Here is a 24,168-nt window from a genome sequence, read left to right as displayed (position 1 = left end):
CATTGTTGAAACCATGCTATATCCCTACCATTCCATTAAAATGTGTTAGAAAAAGTTACTAATAATCTTCTCATGGCAGTATCTTTTAGCTCTACAAATCTTTATGAAGCTATTCCCTTCCTAAAACTCCCTTCCCCTCATTTCAAAAAACTTCTAATTTAAATTTCCTCATCTGCTAGCCACAGAAAAATTAACAGTCTTGAGTTCTAGTCCTAACCTGGAAGGTATTCATTACAATAATTTTAGCTATTAATTACTGAACTTTAATTATATATAAGGACCACACTAAGCACTTTACTTTTTAAATTTTTTTTAATTATTTTATTTTATGTTTCATTTATTTATTTTTGAGAGAGTGGCAGAGGGGCAGAGAGAGGTATACAGAGGATCTGAAGCAGGCTCTGCATTGACAGCAGTGAGCCAGATGTGGGGCTTGAACTCAGGAACCATGAGATCATGACCTGAGGTGAAGTCGGACGTTCAACTGACTGAGCCACCCACACGCCCCTATTTTTACTTTTAGAGAGACAGCAAGCTCAAGTGAGGGATAGAGAGAGAGAAAGAACCCAAGCAGGCTCCATGCTCAGCACGGAGCCTGATGCAGGGCTCAATACCACAACCCTGGGATCATGACCTGAGCCAAAATCAAGAGTCAGACGCTCAACTGACTTAGCCACCAAGCTGCTCCTAAACACTTTATAAATGTTATTTCATTTACTCCTCCAAATAACTCTTGTCTTCTATCTGTATAATGGGAATAAATATCAAAGAAACAGATGCCAAAGGCATAGTCAATATTCGAATGTAGGCCTCTTTTTTTTTTTTATGTTTATTTATTTTTGAAAGAGAAGGGGGACAGAGCATGAGTAGAGGAGGAGCAGAGAGAGAGAGAGAGGGAGAAACAGAATCTGAAGCAGGCTCCAGGCTCTGAACTGTCAGCACAGAGCCCAACGCGGGGCTCTAACTCACGAACTGTGAGATCATGACCTGGGCTGAAGTCAGATGCTTAACCGACTGAGCCACCCAGGTGCCCCTGAATGTAGGTCTCTTTAACTTCAAACTCTGATTCTTAACTTTATTTTGGCTCATTGTAGCATGAAGCAAATTATTTACTGCTCTTACATTTGGGGTCTTTCTTTCCCCTGACATTTGGTTTCTTCATCCGTACAAAGTTACAGATATCATCTCTGAAGGCCCGTATACTTCATATATTATAACAAAATTAAGTGCCTTATTAAAAATTTTCTCAAATTAGAAATAGAACACTAAGACATGGGGAAAAGCCCAAAGGCACAATGCTCACAAAAAGCAATAATCTGAGATACCACTGTTTTCCTGTTTGGACAGTTTGCCTAGAATTTAGAAAGGGCAACAGCTCCACGTGCAGGCACATCTTGAAGATAATTGTTTGTGGGTTTCAGTTCCAGACCACTACATACAATAAAGCAAATATCAAAATAACATGAGGCAAATAATTTTTTTTTTGTTTCCCAGTACATATAACAGTTATGTTTACACTACACTATAGTCTTTTCAGTATGCAATAGCATTATGTCTAAAAAACAATGTACATACCTTAATTTAAAAGCACTGCATTGCTTAAAAAAAAAAAAAATGCTAACCATCATCCAAGCTTTCAGCTAGTTGTAATCATGGATCACAGATCATGGTAACAAATATAATAACAATGTAAGAGTTTGAAATATTCCAAGAATTACCAAAATTTGAGACAGAGATACAAAGTGATCAAATGCTATTGGGAAAATGGTGCCAAAAGACTTGCTCAACACAGGGTTGCCACATATTTGTAAAAATCACAGTATCTATGAAGTGCAATAAAACAAGGTATGCTTGTACCCGTTAAAAACAACTCCTAGCAGCCTCTGAAAAAGTGCAATGTTCTGCCAGTGATAGTAACAGCAATTATACATAAAGGGATTACACAGTATAAACTGAATTAAAAGTCATAATATACAAACATCCTAAAAGTTGATCCGCATAATACAAATGTTAACTTAATTAAATTATACTAATAAAAATCTGTACCGTTCATTATGCTCTTGATAAACGAGTCTGGACTTCTCCAGTAGATATTTTTCAACATAGGCACTAGAAGAAAAATAAAATTGGTTGATATAAACAATAAAGCTTAAGGTAGATAAATACTGTTTCATAGAAGATGCAAAAGTACAAAGAATACTATCCATATCATTTTAGTACATTTACCATTACAACTGTTTTATAAATGCTGGCAATGTTATCTGCGTTAAATTCATAAACTCGTTAAGTCTTCGGCAGAGGGGAGTCAATAAATCAAAATAAAGTCACAAGTTCAAAACATGGCACAGAAGACCCACCCATGGCATAGACTTTCTTTCCAGGTTCATATACCACTACACATTCTTTTCAAAATATTTTAAAGTTTATTTATTTTGAGAGAGAGAGAGAGAGCATGAGCAAGGGAAGGGCAGAGAAAGAGAATCTGAAGCAGGCTCCACATTCTCAGCATGGAGTCTGATATGGGGCTCGAACTCACCAATGTGAGATCATGACGGGAGCCCAAACCAGGAGTCGGGATGCTTAACTGACTGAGCCACCCAGGCAACCCTTTGTGTTTTTTTTAATGTTTATTTTTTGAGAGACAGAGACAGAGACAGAGAGATAGAACACGCACTTGAGTGTGAGCAGGGAAGGGGGTAGGCAGAAAGAGAGGAGACCAAGGATCCAAAGCGGGCTCTGTGCTGACGGCAGACAGCCCAATGCAGAGCTCGAACTCACGAACCGTGAAATCATGACCTGAGCTGACATCAGACACTTAACTGACTCAGCCACCCAGATACCACGCCACTGCACATTCTTTCAGATATTATACTTTCGTCAGATGCCTAAATAAGGCTCAGACACATTTGTTAACATACTCATGCTACTACCACATTCTGGAATCTATTCATTTATTATTTACTCAGTAAGTATTCATTAATTGGGCACTGTACTAAGCACTGTTCAAATATGAAAATACTGATGTACTATCTATTCTCAAGAGGCTTACAAACTAGTGGAGGAAATATGTAAACAAGGAGCTATCATACTGAGTTGGTATAGGGTTTATTATAGAGCAATGACCACGATATTATGGATATACCAAGAGAGATAGGTAAGACTCAATCCAAGAAGGAAAAAATTACATAAGGAACAATTCATATAGAGGTGAGTTCCCAGCACATAGTAAACATTCACAAAAACTATTTGATGACTGACTAAATGACTCTAAAATCTGAAAGACTGACCAGAAGAAGGCAAGGAGAACTGCACTGTATAAACGCATAAAAGGAGGGTACTTAACATCAAGGAAGATAATTAGTTAACATGGCTAAAGAATGAGACAGACAAGTGGAGTGGATCAAGAAGAACCAATATACCATATGCCAGAAGAATGGATTTTATCCTAAAAGTAATGAGAAACTGAAACATAAACATCTGATACGTTATTCTCTTTATCCAGCCTGTACCCCACCACTTCAAGTCTTCAATACCTATTACCAAACTGAAGCAATTAGTTAAGCTTCCACTGCAAAAGAGGCTCCTATGGTCTGAAATTTAAAAGCTTTAGCCTACTAAATCCAAATTACTTAGCACAAACCTCTGTGGGGTCAAAATCTGACTTTGGAGCTTTTATTGCCATCAGTTCCCTCCCACTGCATGCTCAGTATTTCAGTCACTCCCACATACAGGTTATTTCCACAAGCACACCATTCACTCCTGACTGCATTGTTCATGCTCTTCTTTCCACTTTTAATTCTACAGTCTATACCCACTCTCTATCCAATAGGTTCCATCCATTGGATGGAAATGAAAATGAAAATGAAGCTCAAATGTGCCTTCTTTGTAAGCCCATTATCACTACCACTACCAGCAATTAAAATGCATCATTTCCTCTGAATAAACATCATCACCTCTAAACTACTAAAACAGGGTCTTATCTGTATAAGATGGGACAAAGGGAACTAACATAAACTAGTATGTTAAATTCTTTTATTTTATTTGACTATGTCAACATTTAGTTGACAATGTTACATTAGTTTCAGGTGTTCAGGTGTACAACATAGTGATTCAACAAGTTTATACATTATACTATGCTCACCACAAGTGTAGCTACGGTTCCTCACTACTACAGTATCATTGACTATATTCCCTATGCAATGCCTTTTATTCCCATGACTTACTTATTCAATCATAACTGGCAGCCTTCACTCATTTTGCCCATTCCACCATCCTCCTCCCCTCTGGCAACCATCAATTTGTTCTGTGTGTTTATAGCTATAAATCTGCTTTCTGTTTACTCATTTGTGTTTTAGATTCTACATAGTATATGAAATCCTTACACCCACTCTGCATGGCAAATATTACTGCCTATTTCATAAGTGGAGAAACTGATGCTCAAAGATATTAAGATCATGCAGCTAGTAAACAGCAGAACTATGACTGGATACCAGATCTATTTTAACTAAAAGCCTCTCTCTTTCAGCTATACCAACATACTCCTAGACATCTCTCCTTCCTCCCCTCCAATCCATAAGTTATACTGCTCTGAGAGTTATTTACCTATAAAATAAGATCTACTCATTTTATTCCTCATTCACTGTTGCTCATACTAAAGTATGTATGGGTAAACTGATGTTATATCTACCTGGGACTGTTTTTTAAAATACATCAGCATAGAAAAAGAAAAAAATAGATGGAAGTATATATGGCATGGGCATTCCTTTTACTATTCTCTTTACTTCTATGTTTGACATTTTATATAATAAAATTTTTAAAATCTCCTTCCCAATGTCAAAAGGATAAATTATAAACATTGGAGCTTTATTCAGAATCTGAAACCAATTGACCATTATAGCCTCTGAACTTGCTCCTCAAGTACACCAAGCTCTTGTTATGATTCCATTCATTTCCTCAATCAATAATGTGATTTACCACTTTTTCTTCTTAGCAATTTTTCAAGACCCAAGATAAAAATCCTTTTTTGTGAACTCTCCCAGACGCGTGCTTTAATCACTGTACTTACCTCACTTACTGTAATCCTCTTATGTAAACACGTCTTCCCAAAAAGACTATGAGAATTTTAATGGCAGAGGACAAGTGTATATATTTTTTTTTGTCCTCAACACTTGGCACATATAGAAATGAATTCCATAAATGTTTGCCCAATGAATGATAAAATGAAAGAAAAATGCTTAACACATATTTGCTAAGAGTTAGAAATTTTTGAAATGAAAAAAAATTTTTTCAATATGTATCTGTTAACTTACTACTCAAGATAAAGATTTTTGTTCATCACTGTTGTAAGAGAAAAGATTAACCATTTTAGGTAATCACTTAACATGTAAGAGCCAGGATTTCATTCATAAAATGGGAAAATAAACATCTGCCATTCCTACTTCATGAAATTGTCTTAAGAATCAATGAATATATATAATGATATTTTGTAAGTTACAAAGCAATACATACTACTGTACCTATTATCAACCTCTCCTGCATCACAATCATAAATACTAGAAAAGTACAACTTGACAACTTGACTACATCCCATTTTTATTAGTAGAAGTACCAACTGTACCTTTGGAAACATAGTTTTAATAAGAAAGGAAATAAGTTATGAAACTTATCACTGAAGAAGGATTTATCCTTCTTGTTTTGTTTTTGTTGGCAGGGGGAGAATGCACATAGTTTTGGTCAAAATTTTAAAATCAAAATAAGTAAAATAGTAAGCATAATTAAAATAGCCTAAAAAAGAAAAAGACCAATCTCACTTATTAATATGGACGCAAAACTCATAAAAACTAGAAAACAGAATAGAACCAATTTATATGTGTCTACAAAAATATGTTTGTGTACGTATGTATGTGAGTGTGTGTGTACGTATCTTTTTGTACTGACCAAGTGGGACTGTTTTCCCAGGAACACAAAATGATTCAATATTAGGAAAATAATGATAACACTGATATATCTCAGAATGAAGATTATGCTAATCTCCACAAATGTGAAAAATGCATTTGATAAAATGCAATATCATTTTGTTACTCAGAAAACCACTCACAGAAAATTTAAATTGATACTAATCCATTAATGTGATAAAATGTCCTAAAACCAGTATTTTACTTAGTGGAAAAAAGTAAAGTCATTCATATAAAGGTCTGAAACAAAATTACTTGGAATCAGACAAGAGAGAAAATTACTAAAGATGTAAGAGCAGAAAAAAAGGTAAAAATATCTATTTTTGCATATATACCAAGAAAAGGTAAGAGATATGACAGTAAAATGCAAAAAATAAAATAACTAAGATAATAAGATACGAATATAAAAATCAGTAACTTTCATATATATCTTCAAACAACTAGAAGATATAATGCAAGAGAAAAATCACACTTTTAATAACAACAAAACATTAAAATACTTAGGAATAAATAAGAAATACAAAAACTTAAAAGCATTTCTAAATAGCCCAAGATGTCAATTATCTCCAAATTAATACATACATTTAACATTAGCCCAATAAAATCAAGCCATGAAAGGTGTGGAAGAAACTTTAATACAAAGTGCTAAGGCAAAGGGGGTGCCTGGGTGGCTCAGTCAGTTGAGCATCCGACTTAGGCTCAAGTCATGATCTCAAGGTTCATGAGTTTGAGCCCTGCGTCAGGCTCTGTGCTGACAGCTCAGAGCCTACACCCTGCTTTGGAATCTGTGTCTTCCTCTCTCTGCTCCTCCCCCTCTCACACTCTGCCCACCCCCCCCCCCCGGCTCCACCCTCTCTCTCTGTCTCTCTCTCAAAAATAAACATTTAAAAAAAATTTTTTTTAAGTACTAAGGCAGAGAATCCAAACTGTAAAGACCATACACTATATGATTCCAACTATATGACATTCTGAAAAAGGCAAAACATAGGGGTACTATAAAAATATAAGTGGTTGCCAAAGGTTAGTGAGTAAAAAGGGATGAACAAGCAAAACACACAGGATTTTTAGGGCAGTAAAGCTACTCCATATGATACTGTAATGGTGAATACATGTCTTTATACAATTGTCAAAATCCACAGAATATACAACACAAATGGAACACACCAATGCAAGATGTTCTTAACATGGGAAACTGGAGGATAGAGTAAAGAGGTATATGGGAACTCTGTACTTTTTACTTATTTCTGCTGTGACCCTAAAACTGCTCTAAAAATAAAGCTTATTAGTTTTTTTTTTTTTTTTTTTTTTTCAACGTTTTTTATTTATTTTTGGGACAGAGAGAGACAGAGCATGAACGGGGGAGGGGCAGAGAGAGAGGGAGACACAGAATCGGAAACAGGCTCCAGGCTCCGAGCCATCAGCCCAGAGTCTGACGCGGGGCTCGAACTCACGGACCGCGAGATTGTGACCTGGCTGAAGTCGGACGCTTAACCGACTGCGCCACCCAGGCGCCCCAACTTATTAGTTATTTTAAAGTTAGGAAGTATATTGCTGACACAACCAGAGGTACTCTGATTACACACTATATAAGAAATGTTACTGGAGGGGCACCTGGGTGGCTCACTCAGTTAAGCGTCCAACTTCGGCTCAGGTGATGATCTCACATTTCCTGAGTTCAAGCCCCACATCAGACTCTGTGCTGACAGCTCAGAGACTGGAGCCTACTTCGGATTCTGTGTCTCCCTCTCTCTCTGTCCCTCCTCAGCTTGCACTCTGGCTCTCTCTCTCTCTCTCAAAAATAAACAAACATTACAAAAAAATTTTTTTAATGTTATTGTAACATATTTAATTTCTTAAAAAGTATTATATAGGAAAATGTGGCTGTGATTCCTGTGTGGGGTCAAATTATATGCCCAACTTACTCAAAAACAATTTTAAAAAATGAATGTATGCATAACACACTGAGATAAAACAAATGCAGCAAATTGTTGATAATTAATAAATCTACATTAAGGATATGTAAGTGCTAATGACAAAGAATGAAATCATGCCATTTGCAGCAACGTAGATGGAACTGGAAGGTATTATGCTGAGTGAAAGAAGTAAGTCAGAGAATGACAGGTATCATATGTTTTCACTCATATATGGATCTTGAGAAACTTAACAGAAGACCATGGGGGAAGGGAAGGGGAAAAAAATATTACAAACACAGAGGGAGGGAGGCACACCACAAGAGACTCTAAAATACAGAGAACAAACTGAGGGTGGGTGGGGAGGTGGGGGAGAGGGGAAAATGGGTAATGGGCATTGAGGAGGGCACTTGGGATGAGCACTGGGTGCTGTATGTAAGCCAATTTGACAATAAGTTATATTTTTTTTAAAAAAAGGTATATAATTCTTTGAACTTTTCTCAGGCTTGAACTTTTCCAAAACAAAAAAAAGTTTAGAAGAAAAAACTTAGTAGACACCAGTTTCACTATGCTCATTAAGAGTAAATGAATAATCTACGGATTATGAAGAGACAATGGTAAAAATACAAACATACTCCAAAGCCTATTACTGCTACTTACCCAAGTACAGTGCCAGTTTCTTGGTAATTTACTTGAATAAACTTGCCAAAACGACTTGAATTGTTATTATGAGCTGTCTTTGCATTTCCAAAGGCCTGTCAAAATAAATAGTTCTTGTTAATTTCATTTTAAAAATGGAAAATCTTACTTAGGTCAGCTCAAAGATACAAAATGCAATAGACAGTAGAAAAGCAATTTTCTTTAACTTCAGACTCCTATGGTTTAGGTAAAGTAAAAGAGAAAAACTAATAGTTGAAATAAAACCAAGTAGGAAGAGTGGCACCTGGGTGGCTCAGTTGGTTAAGTGTCCAACTGCAGCTCAGGTCATGTCTCACGGTTTACAAGTTTGAGTCCCATGTCAGGCTCTGTGCTGACAGCCTGGAGCCTGCTTCACATTCTGTGTCTCCCTCTCTTTCTGCCCCTCCCCTATTCATGCTCTGTCTCTCAAAAATAAATACATGTTGAAAAAAATTTTTGAAAAAACAAGTATTTTATGCTTTTCAGTAAAATAAATCTTAATTGTGCCTGGGTGGCTCAGTCGGCTAATTGTCAGACTTTGGCTCAGGTCAAGATCTCACAGTCCAAGAGTTTGAGCCCCATGTCAGCCTCTGTGCTGATAACCTGGAGCCTGCTTCGAATTCTGTCTCCCTCTCTCTCTACCCCTCCCCAGCTCATGCTCTCTCAAAAATAAATTATATATATAATATATATATTATAATATATAATAAATATATATATTATATATATAAATTATATAAATTATTTTTTTTAAGTTTAATAAATAAATTTTAATTATAAAGATTTAACACTCCTTAAAATTAACTTTTACATCCCAGAGCCAGGAAACTTTCTTACTATATTTCAATATATAATTTTTTAGATATTACTAAATTAAATAACAAGGAGATAGAAGCAGAATAATTACATCAAAATAATTACAACTTCAGGGGTGCCTAGATTGCTCAATCGGTTAAGTGGCCACTCTTGATTTCAGTTCAGATCATCATCTCATGGTTCATGAGATAGAGCCCTATGCTGGGCTCTGAGCTCAGAGGCAGCACAGAGCCTGCTTGGGATTCTCTCTCTGCCTCTCTCTCTTTGCCCCTCCCCTGCTCACGTGTGTTCTCTCTCTCAAAATAAATAAACATTTAAAAAAAATAATCGCAATTTTGGAATAGTATAAATGAAATAAGGTTTCACTACATAATGTATTGCACGTTATTACATCAACTTAAAATAAAGTTATAGTACTATTTATAAAAGAATATATTGTTACCAAAGTATACACAATGCAGTGAATATTACCCAGCAATAAAGATGATACTTCAACACTGATGAATATCAAAACATTACGCCACGTAGAAGAAATCAGACTCAAGAGTACATATTGTAATATGAAATTTTAGAAAAGGCAAAACAGTAATGGGAAGAAGATCAGAGTTGTCTGGGAATGAGGGTGTGGTTAGGCAATGTCTACAAAAGGGCACAAGGAGTAATGAAAATATTCTACAGCTTCATTGTGTAATAATGATGGTTACGTTAAGTGTATACACATTTATCAAAAATCACTGAAGTATAAATTTTAAATGGCTACATTTTATTCTAAGTTACATCCCAATAAAATTTATTAAAATTTAAATTTAAAAGAAATAATCCCTGGTTGAATTCACATATTCAACAACTTGAATGAATCTTTAAGACATAATGCTGAATGAGAGAAGCTAGTCCCAAAACTGTACTTAGCGTGTGATTCCATTTCTGTGACATTTTCAAAACAACAACAGGGGACACGTAGTCTTCACGGATTATGGGAGTATTGGAGGGAAGTCAGAGGGTTTGAAGATAAAGAATAGTGTGAGGGAGTTTCAAGAGGTAATGGGTACTCAGATTGTATACAGATGGTTACAAAAATTAACAGGTTTTAAAATTCATACAATTTTACTATAAGGTTATTCTTTTAATTTTAAAGGCCAAAGAAAGACCATTTCTGACATCTAAATCTGAAAATACTCATCGTAGGCCAAACCACATTAAAAGGAACATTAAAGGAAGTCCTTAATGCAAAAGGAAAATATCATATTCAAATATGGATCAACATATGGAAGGAATGGAGAACAGCAGAAATGGTAACCAGAAAGGTAAATATAGAAAGAATTTTTTATTACTTAAATCTCCTGAAAAGATCATTGAAAGTAAGGTCAGAGAAATGATAACTCTGAAAATCCTCTTTTTCATATGAGAAATAAAACCAAAAAAATTATCCACTTCAACTTTTTGACAACTCTAGAAATTAACCAAAGGCTTGCAATAATCCTTTGAGGGGAAAACAGATGAATCTCAGTAAGAAAAAAGGCATTGTGGCATTTTAACTTAGCCAATTACCATCTCCCTCTCCCTAGCTCCATGCTGAAGAGAAAAGCAATGCCCTATAATTACAGTCTGTTTCAAAGGCAGCCTAAAAGCCATTGAAGGATCAAAACAGAATTATAGCCAAAGCCCCATCCCACAAGTAACTGTCAGAATTTGAGCTACATGGTATTTCACTGGAAAACCTCACTCAAAGGGTTATCTTTACTTGAAATGACTTGGAAAGCACTCACAGGGAACAGCCTTTTCACCCATGTATATTTGTTAAAATCAATCAGAGGCAATTGATTAGAACACTGCAACTGCCTAAGGTACAAATAGGAGAATGGGGCAAAAAATGAGGTAACCAAACAACTTAAGAACTTCACACACACACAAAAACTGGAAACCTTATTGCTTCAGGATATTTTTTTAAAATCTTTGTCCAATTATTACCTGACCACTAAGCTAAATGAAGAGAGAATGTAAAGCCCTCACAGAAAAAAAGAACAGACCTCACAGACTAATTTCAAAGAAGTCATGGACAACCAAACAGCAATAACAAAACAACCACCACAAATCCTGGGAGGAGGTAAATACCCCATTTCCAAAACTGCCACATTGTATTAATAAAAATGCCCACTTTTCACCAAAACATTATAAGACATGCAAAAAAGAAAGAAAGTAGGGACACAAAAAAATTTTATAAACATAATAACCAGAAATTGTCTCTGAAAAAGCCGAGATGTTGGACCTCCAAAGCCAAAACTTTATATCACTGTTTTAAATACTTGCAAACAATTATAGGAAAATATGACAAAGATGCCTTAACAATAGAGAATATTAGTGAAGGCAGAGAAATTATAAAAATTCCAGTACTGAAAAGTAATTAACTAAGATAAAAAATGCACTGAAGAGGCTCAAGTAGAGATATGAACAAGTAGAAGAAATCACGAAACTTGAACACTGATCAATTGAGATGATACCTAAGGAATAGCAGGGGGGAGATAAACAAGAAATGAACAGAGCAAGCTTCAGACACGGGTGGATCACCATCAAACATGCCAATATATGTATATAATGGGAACACCAGAAGGAGAGGATAGAGAGGAAAACACAGAATCAATATTTTAACAATGAATAGCCCAAAACTTCCAAAATTTCATGAAAAACACTAATCTATATATCTAACAACCTTCACAAATTCAAAGTATGAAGAATAAGTACTTAGACAAATAATGATCAAACTGTTGAATGACAAAAAGTGTTTCTTAAAAGCAGTGAGAGAGATGCAACACATACCATATATAGGTTCCTCAATAAGCATAACATCGAATTTCTCCAAATAAAACATCAAGAATAGAAGAGAGTGGAGCTATATATTCAAAGCACTGAGACAAGCCGGTCAACCAAGAATTCTGTGTCCCATAAAACCGTCTTTAAAAATTAAAGGAGAGGGGCGCCTGGGTGGCTCAGTCGGTTAAGCATCCGACTTCAACTTAGGTCACAATCTCACGGTCCGTGAGTTCGAGCCCCACATCGGGCTCTGGGCTGATGGCCCAGAGCCTGGAGCCTGCTTCCGATTCTGTGTCTCCCTCTCTCTCTGCTCCTCCCCCGTTCATGCTCTGTCTCTCTCTGTCTCAAAAATAAATAAACGTTAAAAAAAAAAAAAAAAAAAAATTAAAGGAGAAATTGAGATATTTAAATGAACAAAAACCAAAAGAATTCATTAGGCAGCAAATGGTCCTTACAAAGCAATACTAAATGAAGTAATATAAGCTGAAATGAAAGGACACTTAATAAAGCAAATCTATATGAAGAAAAAAAGAACACATGTTGGTAGTAATCCAAACTGAATTGTTATGTTAATTGGAATGCTCATGAATACTGCTAAAACAAACAAACAAGTGATAACAAAATTAAAATGGTATGCTAGAAAACATCTCCTTAACATAACAGAAGATAATAATGGAAGAATACAAGAACATTAAAAAAATTATTAAAAATCAAATGGCAGACACAAATCCTTAAAAATCAAATGGCAGACACAAATCCTACATTAGTAATTACATTAACTGTAAATGGCTTAAACATTCCAGTCAAAAAGCAAGTAACTGGCAGAAAAGATGTTTCTTTTTTTAAATGATCCAACTCCATGCTTTCCCCAAGAGACATACTTCAGGTGCAAAGACACAAACAGGTTCAAAGTAGATCTGTATCTACTTTAAAAATTCAAACTTTGTTTAAAACTTTACTGCAGGGTACCTGAATGGTTCAGTAAGTTGAATTTCCAATATATCCGAGGATTGTGAGATCAAGACCCGCATGGAGCCCTATGCTGAGTGTGGAGCCTGCTTACGATTCTTTCTCTTGCTCCCTTTGTCCCCCTTCCCTGCTCTCTCTCTCTAAATAGATAATTACATACATACATAAATACATAAAACTTTCTTACAAAGAAAACACCAGGCCTGGATTCCATCATATCAATCCTAACACTGATAGTAGAAGGAAAAAAGAAGTTCTACACAAACTCTTCCAAAAATATAAAACACCCCAACTCATTCCCATATGGCCAGAATCATCCTGATTTAAAAAAAAAAAAAAAGCATTAAAGAAAACAATATTTCTCATGACCACATATCAGTAATTCTAAACAAAATTTTAGCAAACCAAATCCAGCAATACATTAAAGGATAATGTATCATGACAATTGGTGTTTATCCCCAGAATGCCAAAATGGTTTACCAATCAAAAATCCATCAATATACAGGAAGAACAAATACTGCTAAAATGTCAACACTACCCAAAGCAATCTACATATTCAATGCAATACCTATCAAAATAACACCAGCATTCTTCACAGAGCTAGAACAAACAATCCTAAAACTTGTATGGAACCACAAAAGACCCCAAATAGCCAAAGCAATCTTGAAAAAGAAAACCAAAGCAGGAGGCATCACAACCCCAGACTTCAAGCTGTATTACAAAGCTGTAAGCATCAAGACAGTGTGTTACTGGCACAAAAACAGACACTCAGATCAGTGGAAGAGAACAGAGAACCCAGAAATGGACCCACAAACATATGGCCAACTAATCTTTGACGAAGCAGGAAAAAATATCCAATGGAATAAAGACAGTCTCTTCAGCAAGTGGTGCTGGGAAAACTGGACAGTGACATGCAGAAGAATGAACCTGGACCACTTTCTTACACCATACACAAAAACAAACTCAAAATGGATCAAAGACCTAAACATTAGACAGGAAGCCATCAAAATCCTTGAGGAGAAAGCAGGCAAAAACCTCTTTGTGGCCACAACAACTTCTTACTCAATACATCTCCAGAGGCAAGGGAAACAAAAGCAAAAATGAACTACTGGGACCTTATCAACATAAAAAGCTTCTGCACAGTGAAGGAAACAATCAGCAAAACTAAAAGGCAACCGACAGAATGGGAGAAGATATTTGCAAACGACATATCAGATAAAGGGTTAGTAACCAACATCTATAAAGAACTTATCAAACTCAACACCCAAAAAACAAATAATCCAGTGAAGAAATGGGCAAAAGACAGGCATAAACACTTCTCCAAAGAAGACATCCAGATGGCCAACCAACACATGAAAAAATGCTCAACATCACTCATCATCAGGGAAATACAAATCAAAACCACAATGAGATACCACCTCACACCTGTCAGAATGGCTAACATTAACAACTCGGGCAACAACAGATGTTGGCAAGGATGCAGAGAAAGAGGATCTCTTTTGCACTGCTGGTGGGAACGCAAACCGGTGCAGCCACTCTGGAAAACAGTATGGAGGTTCCTCAAAAAATTAAAAATAGAACTACCCTATGACCCAGCAATTGCACTACTAGGTATTTATCCAAGGGATACAGGTGTGCTGTTTCAAAGGGACACAGGCACCCCCATGTTTATAGCAGCACTATCGACAATAGCCAAAGTATGGAAAGAGCCCAAGTGCACATTGACTGATGAATGGATAAAGATGTGGTATATATATACAATGGAGTATTACTCAGCAATCAAAAAGAATGAAATCTTGCCATTTGCAACTACGTGGATAGAACTAGAGAGTATTATGCTAAGCAAAATCAGAGAAAGACAAACATCATATGACTTCACTCATATGAGGACTTTAAGATACAAAACGGATGAACATAAGGGAAGGGAAGCAAAACTAATATAAAAACAGGGAGGGGGCAAAACATAAGAGACTCATAAATATGGAGAACAAACTGAGGGTTGCTGGAGGGGTTGTGGGAGGGGGGATGGGCTAAATGGGTAAGGGACATTAAGGAATCTACCCCTGAAATCACTGTTGCACTATATGCTAACTAACTTGGATATAAATTTTAAAAAATAAATTAAATTTAAAAAATCCATCAATATAATTTACCATATTAACAAACTATTCTTTTTTAAACCATATGACCATCTCAAATAGACACAGAAAAAGCATTTGACAAAATCCAACCTTTCCTGATAAAAACTCTAAACAAAGTAAGAATGAAAGGGAATGGACCTCAATCTAATAAAGAACATCTACACAAAACCAACAGCTATCATCACAGTTAATGTTTAAGGCTAAATGCTTTCCCCCAAGACAAGAATGTTACTTTCACTGCATCTCTTCATACTGGAGTAACTAGTGAAATCTGCAGGAAAAAAAATTCCAACTGGAAGAAAGTAAATAAAACTGCCTTTTTGTTCACAAATATGACTTCTTATGTGGATAATCCAATAAAAATTTAAAAAAATTGAAATTAATATTTGTACCTAGCCAGCTTGTACAATACAAGATCAAAGTACCAATTTCAACTGTATCCCTATATACTAGGAAACAATTGAAAAATGTTAAATACTGTTTATAAAAGCATCAATAAATACTGACAAATATATCTTACTATACATGTTCAAGCCCTATACATTAAAAACAACAGAATATTGCTCAGAGAAATTAAAGATGATCTTCATAAGTAGAGAAATAAACTTGTTCATGGGTCAGATGACTTAATATTGTTACCATATCACTTTTCTAAAAATTAAACTATAGATTTAACACTATCCCAAAGTCCCAAAAAACTTTTATAGAAAAACTGACAATTTAGTTCTAAAATTCATATGGAAATGCAAAGACCTCGAATATCCAAAATAAGCAAAAGAAGGATTAATACTACCTAATTTCAAAATTATTATAAAGCTGCATAATGAAAGTAGCATGGCATTGTCATGAAGAAAAACGAATCAACAGGAGACAGAATGCTGAAATAAACCCACATATATATGTACCATTTTTTTGACAAAGACACAAAGGCAAACGAGGTAAAGGAAAAATAGTCTTTCAACAAAAAATAGTTTTGAAACAATTAGATACTCATAGGAAAACACTGGATCTATACACCATATACAAAATAAACTCAAAATTAATCATAGACCTGAATGCAAAACTGAAACTACAAAACTAATGAAAAAACAAAACAAAACATAGAACACTTTTGCAACCACGGTTTAGTCAAAGTTTTCTTAAATATGACACCAAAAACACAATCCATAAGAGAAAAAAAAATGGTTAAATTGGATTTCATCAAAATTTAAAATTCTGCTCTTCAAAAGGTACTACTGAGAGATGGTTATATTTGAGAGAAATTTCACCAAGGAGGTTAAAGATCTGTACAATGAAAACCAAAAGGTATTAATGACAAAAACTGACGACACAAATAAATTGAAATACATTATGTGCTCACGGAAGAATTCACATTGTTAAAATGTCCTCACTACCCCAAAGCAATCTACAAATATTTATAAGTGCCTGATGAATACCATTTTTTAAAATTAGGGATACCTAGGTGGCTCAGTTGGTTGAGCATCAGACTTTTGACTTCAGTTTGGGTCATGATACTGGGATCATTGGATAGAGCCCCACATCAGGCTCTGCATTGAGGAACTTGCTTGAAATTCTCTCTCTCCCTATGCCCTTCTCCCCCACTCACTCTCTCTCTCTCTCTCTCAAGAATAAACATTAAAAAAAAATCTTTTTAAATCAATAAAACCAAGAGCTGGTTCTTGAGACAGAGAAAGAGAGAAAGGGAGAGAATTATATAGCAACACAGGCCTAACTCAAGAAAAAGGAAAAAGCTCAAACAATCTACATTAACAACTAAAGGAACCAGAAAAAAAAAGAACAACAAATAAAGCCCAAGGTAAATAGAATGAAGGAAATAATGAAGACCAGAGCAGAAATGAATGACATTAAGACTAAAAACAGCAATAGAAAAAAAATCAGTAGGGGCGCCTGAGGGACTCAGTCGTTAAGCATCACGTCATGATCTCATGGTTTGTGAGTTCGAGCCCCACGTCAGGCTCTGTGCTGACAGCTCAGAGCTTGGAGACTGCTTCAAACTCTGTGTCTCTGTCTCTCTCTGTCCCTCCCCTGCTTGTGCTGTCTGTCTCCCTCTCTCTCAAAAATAAATAAACATTAAAAAAATTTTTTTAATCAATAAAACCAAGAGCTGGTTCTTTGAAAAGGTAAACAAAATTGAAAAACACTTAGCCAGACTCATCAAGAAAAAAAGAGGAAGGACCCAAATAAGTAATAGCAGAAATGAAAGAGAAGTAACAACTATCACAGAAATGTAAAGAATTATGAGAATACTACAAAAAATTATATACTAACAAGCTAGACAGCCTAGAAGTCTATAAATTACTAGAAACATATAATCTTCCAAAACTGAACAAAAGAGAAATAGAAAATCTGAGGCCAATTACAAGTAAAACTACCAAAAAATAAAAGTCCAGGACAGATTCACAGACGAATTTTACCAAACATTTAGAAAAGAGTTAATACCTATTCTCATCAAACTATACCAAAAAATACAAGAGGAAGGAAAGCTTCCAAATAAATTCACAAGGCATTACTCTGATGATAAAAATCAAAAAACAACACACACACACACACACACACACACACACACCCCTACAGGCCAATATCCTTGATAAACATAGATGCAAAATTCCTCAACAAAATATTAGCAAACCACATACAACAATACATCAGAAAGATCATTCACCACAATCAAGTAAGACTTACTCCATGGATGTAAGAATGGCTCAAGATTTGCAAATCAATGTGATACACAGCATCAACAAAACAAAGGATAAAAATCATATCATCATCTCAATAGGTGCAGAAAACAAAACCCATCTGACAAAATTTAAATTCCATTCATGGTAAAAACTCTAAACAAAGTGGGGTTAGAGAGCACATACATCTATATAAGAAAGACTATATACATGAAAAACCCACAGCTAACATCACACTCAATGGTGAAACAAAGAGCTTTTCCTCTAAGATCAGGAACAAGACAAATATGTCCACTCTTGCCACTTTTATTCAACACAGTACTCAAAGTCCTGTCCACAACAATCAGACAAGAAAAAGAAGAGGCACCACACTGGTAAAGAAGTTACACTATCGCTATTTGCAGATGACATGATACTACACATAGAAAATCCTAAAGACTCCACCAAAAAGCAATTCGAAATAATAAATGAATTTGGTAAAGATGCATGATACAAAGTTAATATTCAGAAATTGGTAGCATTTCTATACACTAATAACAGAGCAGCACATAGAGAAATTAAGAAAACAAGACCATTTACTAGTGCACCAAAAAGAATAATAAAGTACCTAAGAATAAACTTAACCAAAGAAGTGCAAGACCTATACTCAAAAACTACAAAATAACTGATTGAAGAAACTGAAGATGACACAAACAAATGGAAAGATATTCCAGGCTCATGGACTGGAAGAATTCATATTGTTGAAATGTCTATACTACCCAAAGCAATCTATACATACAATGCAATCTCTATCAAAATACCAACAGGATTTTTTTTAAAACCTAGAACAAATAATAGTAAAATCTCTTCAGAATCAAAAAAGACCTGGAATAACCAGAGCAATCTTGACAAAGAAAAACAAAGCTAGAGGTATCACAATTCCACATTCCAAGATATACTACTAAGGTGTAATAATCAAAACAGTACAGTACTGGCACAAAAACAGACACACAGATCAATGGCACAGAATAGAGCACCGAGAAATAAACCAACATTTATATGGTCAATTAATCTATGACAAAGGAAGCAAGAATATATAATGAGAGACATTCTCTTCAATAAATAGTGCTGGAAAAACTGGACAGCTACATGCAGAAGAATGAAATTGAACCACCTTGTGACACCATACACAAAAATAGACTCAAACTGAATTAAACCTAAATGTGACACCTGAAACCATAAAAATCCTAAAATAGAACACAAGTAGTAATTTCTCTGGCATCAGCCAAAGTGACATTTTTCTAGATATGTCTCATAAGGCAAGGAAAACAAAAGCAAAAATAAGCAATTGGGACCACACCAATAAAAAAAAATTTTTTTTTTCAAAGCTTTTGTACAGTGAAGGAAACCAACAACAAACAAAAAGACAACCTACTGAGGGGGAGAAAATATCTGCAAATAATATATCAATAAGGTAATATCTAAAATATATTTAAAAACATATATAAATCAACACACAAAAAAAAAGCCAAAAATAAAATTAAAATGGGCAGAGGACCCATTTTATTTGTCCAAAGAAGACATACAAATGGCCATGAAAAGATGCTCAACATCAGTCATCATCAGGGAAATACAAATCAAATCCAGCTCAACATCAGTCATCATCAGGGAAATACAAATCAAAACCACCATGAGGTATTACCTTACACCTATCAGAATGGCTAAAATCAAAAACACAAGAGGGGTGCCTGGGTGGCTCAGTCAGTTAAGCATCTGACTTTGGCTCAGGTCATGATCTCATGCACTGAGCTCTGTGCTGACAGCTCAGAGCTGGAAGCCTGCTTCGGATTCTGGGTTTCCCTCTCTCTCTGTCCCTCCCCAACTGGCATCTGTCTGTCTCAAAAATTATAAACATTAAAAAAAATTTAAGAAAATCCAATAAAAAATTAGGCAATAAATTTTGACAGATACTCCACCAAAGAAGATATATAGAAGGCAAATAAACACATGAAAATGTGCTCACAGCATTAGTCATTATAGAATGCAAATTAAAACCTCAGTAAGATACCACTGTATATATATTTGAATGGCTAAAATTTAAAAGAATGACTATATCAAGGGTTAGCAGGAATATGGAGTAACTGGAACTGTCACACACTGCCTGGTGGGAATATAAAATGTAAGTATAAACACTGTAGAAAAAGTTGGCAGTTTCTTAAAAAGTTAAGCATATACCTATCATATAACCCAGTCATTCCACTCCTAGGTATTCACCCAAAGTAAAGTGTATGTCCACACAAAGACTTGTATAAAGCTTTATGTGTAACAGTGAATAACTAGCAATAATCTAAAAGTCCATTACCAGGTAAATGGATAAATGCAAAGCATCATGCACCCATGCAGTGGAATTCTACCTTAGCAAAAGGAATGAATTACTGACACATACAACCTGGATGAATCTTGAAATAATTATACCAAGAGAAGTCAAACATAAAAGAGTACATGGTATATGATTCCATTTATACAAAATTATAGAAATCACAAACTAATCTATAGTGTAAGTGTGTAAGTGGTTTCTTACACTATACTTATACTTTGTGAATCACAAAGAAACTTTGGCAATAATGGATGTATTCGGTATCTTGACTGTGACAGTGGCTTAATTAGTATATATACATGTCAAATTTTATCGAATTGTACATTTCCAATATGTGCAGTTTGCTGTATCCCAGTTATACCTCACAAAATCTCTTTTAAAAAATAGGTAATATTGGGGCGCCTGGGTGGCTCAGTTGGTTGGGCAACCAACTTCAGCTCAGGTCATGAACTCACGGTTCATGGGTTCAAGCCTGGCGTCGGGCTCTGTGCTGACAGCCCAGCCTGGAGCCTGCGTCAGATTCTGGGTCTCCTTCTCTCTCTGCCCCTCCCCCACTCATGCTCTGTTTCTCTCTGTCTCAAAAATAAACATAAAAAAAATTTTTTAATAAAAAAAATAGGTAATACTACCTTTTCCTTTCAACTCTAAAACAAAAAGTGTATTCTTTTTCCTTTCTACCTTTGGTACTATTACTTCTAAAACATTATAGAACTAAAACTTTTTTTCCCATATTCTCTACATTTTCAAAACTGAACCCTTAGAATTCAATACTAGGCACACATGATAAAGTTGCAAAGATACAAATAGATTGATGAGAATATTTTCCCCAACACCTAATTCCACAACCCAATTACAGACAGGAGTCCTGTGCTGGCTATTTCCCTTTACAGGGGGATACATACGACTCCAATCATCTCTTACTTCATCACTATGACCCAAAAACACCTTTGAAAAATATACTGCCACTGTCATACCCTTTAATCTTCCACGCTGCCTTTTTTGCTTTCCCGTCTTCCAGTTTTCCTTGGTAACTAAAAATGATATCTATACTTGTGGTTTCATTACATTTTCTCACATTTACAAAAAATTTTTTCAAAGACATGTTTAAGAGTAAGAAAAGTATTTCTACACACTTACCTCAAGTACTGGTCCAGCTCCAAGAATAATTTGTTCCACTCCACTGGCAAATCCTTTCTGACTGAGTGCAGTAAGGTGGTGTATAAGAAAGTTTGTGCTTTGAGTCTTCCCAGAACCACTCTCTCCTGAAATCACAATGCACTGATTCTTTTTGCGCTGAAGCATGGCATGATAAGCTACATCAGCCACAGCATAAATGTGGGGCTCCAGTTTTCCCAATTGGTGGTTATCATACATTTTGACATATTTGGGATTATAAATAGGAAGAAACTTGAATGGGTTAATAACTATTAGAATACTGCCAACATAGGTATAAATTTTTTCATGCTTAAAGCGATTTCGTAGGTTTTCTAAGAGAGTTTTCTCATTCAAATCAGGTAAGCTACATAAATCATCAAAGTCTTTTTGTTGAGGCTGTGGAAGAAAACCCCGCTCCATCATCCTACGACGTTCTTCTGTTACCCGTAGCCATGACTGCAGACTACCATAATGGATTGATCCGTCAAGGTTTTTTTCTCTCAGAAGAAAGCGATAGTCCTCTCCACTCAGGCGATTTTCCAGAGCCATTCGGGGCCACAACATCATTCGCTGAACTGGACAGTCTGTTGGATTGAGTATCCATTCTTCTCCACCAAATTCCTTTACTTCTGCAAGAACATAACATTTTGTTTTGTCAAGATGAAGTCTGTTTATAAGAGAGTCAATCACCTCAGCAGCTGTGGAGTTTTTTCTGGCAGGAATTGGACAGTAGATAGTCCCTTCTGAAATTGTCCCAGGATATATATGTAACGTATGTTCATTATCCTCAAAGCGTCGTCTTCCTCCATCATTTATATTCATATTGGATCCTGTCCCATCAGCATGGATAGTATGTGTCCAAGACCCTGCAAACCATTTTCATGGCAAAAGAACTGTAACATAAAAGATGTGAAACATTTAGAAATCATATAAACAATCTTTACCTTCTGATGCTCAAGAAAGGCTTAAATCATGTTGATTACATCTTTTAGAACATAAGATCCTAATTCTTAGTCTAGAAAGTCTTGAAAACAGTCTCATTGAGACCACGTAATATTACATTTTATTGCCCAAATCTGGACACTTTCTCCAAAAGCAACTTGCCAAAGATTTTTCCATGTTTTAGCATACTAATAATGCAAAATCCAGAGTGCAAATAAAAATTATTTTGTACTCTATCTCAAATGTTTCCAAAGTACCTGAGATTAGAGTCAAGTTCTTTCTTTATATTTAAAGAGACTTGCCAAAGACTAGATTAAAAAGGGCAGAATAATCATACAGATCACCCTGCACCCAAAAGCTCTTATGGATAAAGCAAAAACACAAAACAATGCCATCAATGAAGCCAAATTTTTGTGAAATTAAAAACAGTAAGAAGATGATATTAACAACACAGGAAATAATAGGTGTTGGAGAGGATGTGGAGAAAGGGGAACGCTCTAACACTGTTGGTGGGAATACAAACTGGTGCAGTCACTCTGGAAAACAGTATGGAAGTTCCTCAAAAAGTTAAAAATAGAACTTCGCTATGATCCAGCACTACTATTTACCCAAAGGATAAAAAAATACTAATTCAAAGGGATACATGCACCTCAATGTTTGCAGCAGCATTATCAGCAATAGCCAAATTATGGTAAGAGCCCAAATATCTATCAACTGATGAATGGATAAAGATGTGAGATACACACACACGCACGCACGTGCATACACACAATGGAATATTACTCGGCCATAAAAAAAGAATGAAATCTTGCCATTTCCAACAATGTGGATGGAACTAGTGTATTATGCTAAGTGAAATAAGTCAGAGAAAGACAAATACCATATGATTTCACTCATAAGTGGAATTTAAGAAACAAAACAAAGGAACATGTAGGGGAGAGAGGAAAACCAAGAAACAGACTCTAAACTATAGAGAATAGACTGATTGTTACCAGAAAACAGATGGGTGGGGAGGATGGATTAAATAGGTGATAGGAATCAAGGAGGACACTTGTGATAAGCACTAGGTATTGAACTGAATCACAAAAAGCTACACCTGAAATTAATATTATACTGTATGTTAACTAACTGGAATTTAAATAAAAGCTTGAAAAAAAACAGTAAGAAGATGAGATTAAATAAAAAAATCAAACTAGATGAAATTATAACTAAGAAAATATGAGAGAAACCTGCTATAGAATAGATATATTTTCAAGGACTTTTGGGCTCTCTCTCTACCTCTCCTAACAACAAAAAGATCCTGCCCCCGGCTCGCTGATAAAATTATATAGATGATACTATTATAACTTTTATTCAACCTTCCCTTTTCCTTCAAGGTTACCTTTTTATCTAACCTTATTTCATTTCTTACACGTATTCTGCATATCCTTCCAATATTCTCAAACCCCATATACATAACACCTCCAGAATGATTTCAACTTTGGCATCCCACTGAGAAAATAGCATTCTCCAACTCAAAATGTATCCCTATTTTCATCTCATCTTAGTTTTTCCATTCTAGTCTACAAAGAAAATATATCCCATGTCCTTTCCAGGGTTAACAAAACCTATTTCTTATCATCTCCATCAAACTTGCCCCATCAGAGAATCATCCTCACATGTTACCACTTTCCTTTTTTATTTCATCCTTTAACATACAAAGATGCTGTTATTTTTTTAAAATACCTTCAGTTACTTCTCTCT

The 24,168-nt window shown here is 35.4% G+C and overlaps 1 protein-coding gene across 7 annotated transcripts in view; it reads right to left on the bottom strand.

Moving 5' to 3' along the window:
* The window catches only part of MYO9A (myosin IXA), a 282,825-nt gene that overhangs the window by 217,552 nt on the left and 41,105 nt on the right, over positions 1-24,168 (bottom strand). For all 7 annotated transcript variants that reach the window (XM_042941515.1, XM_042941514.1, XM_042941518.1 and 4 more), the window contains exons 2-4: positions 21,466-22,376; positions 8,525-8,619; positions 2,047-2,109 (exon numbers count right to left, since the gene is read on the bottom strand). In XM_042941515.1, the coding sequence (XP_042797449.1) occupies positions 2,047-2,109; positions 8,525-8,619; positions 21,466-22,305 (998 nt within the window). In that variant the 5' untranslated portion in view covers positions 22,306-22,376. The remainder of the gene's footprint in view (positions 1-2,046; positions 2,110-8,524; positions 8,620-21,465; positions 22,377-24,168) is intronic.

Source organism: Panthera leo, chromosome B3, assembly GCF_018350215.1.
Source record: "Panthera leo isolate Ple1 chromosome B3, P.leo_Ple1_pat1.1, whole genome shotgun sequence".
NCBI lineage: Eukaryota > Metazoa > Chordata > Mammalia > Carnivora > Felidae > Panthera > Panthera leo.
Note: the sequence above shows the minus strand (reverse complement) of the source record. Positions and strands in the feature narration are given on the sequence as shown.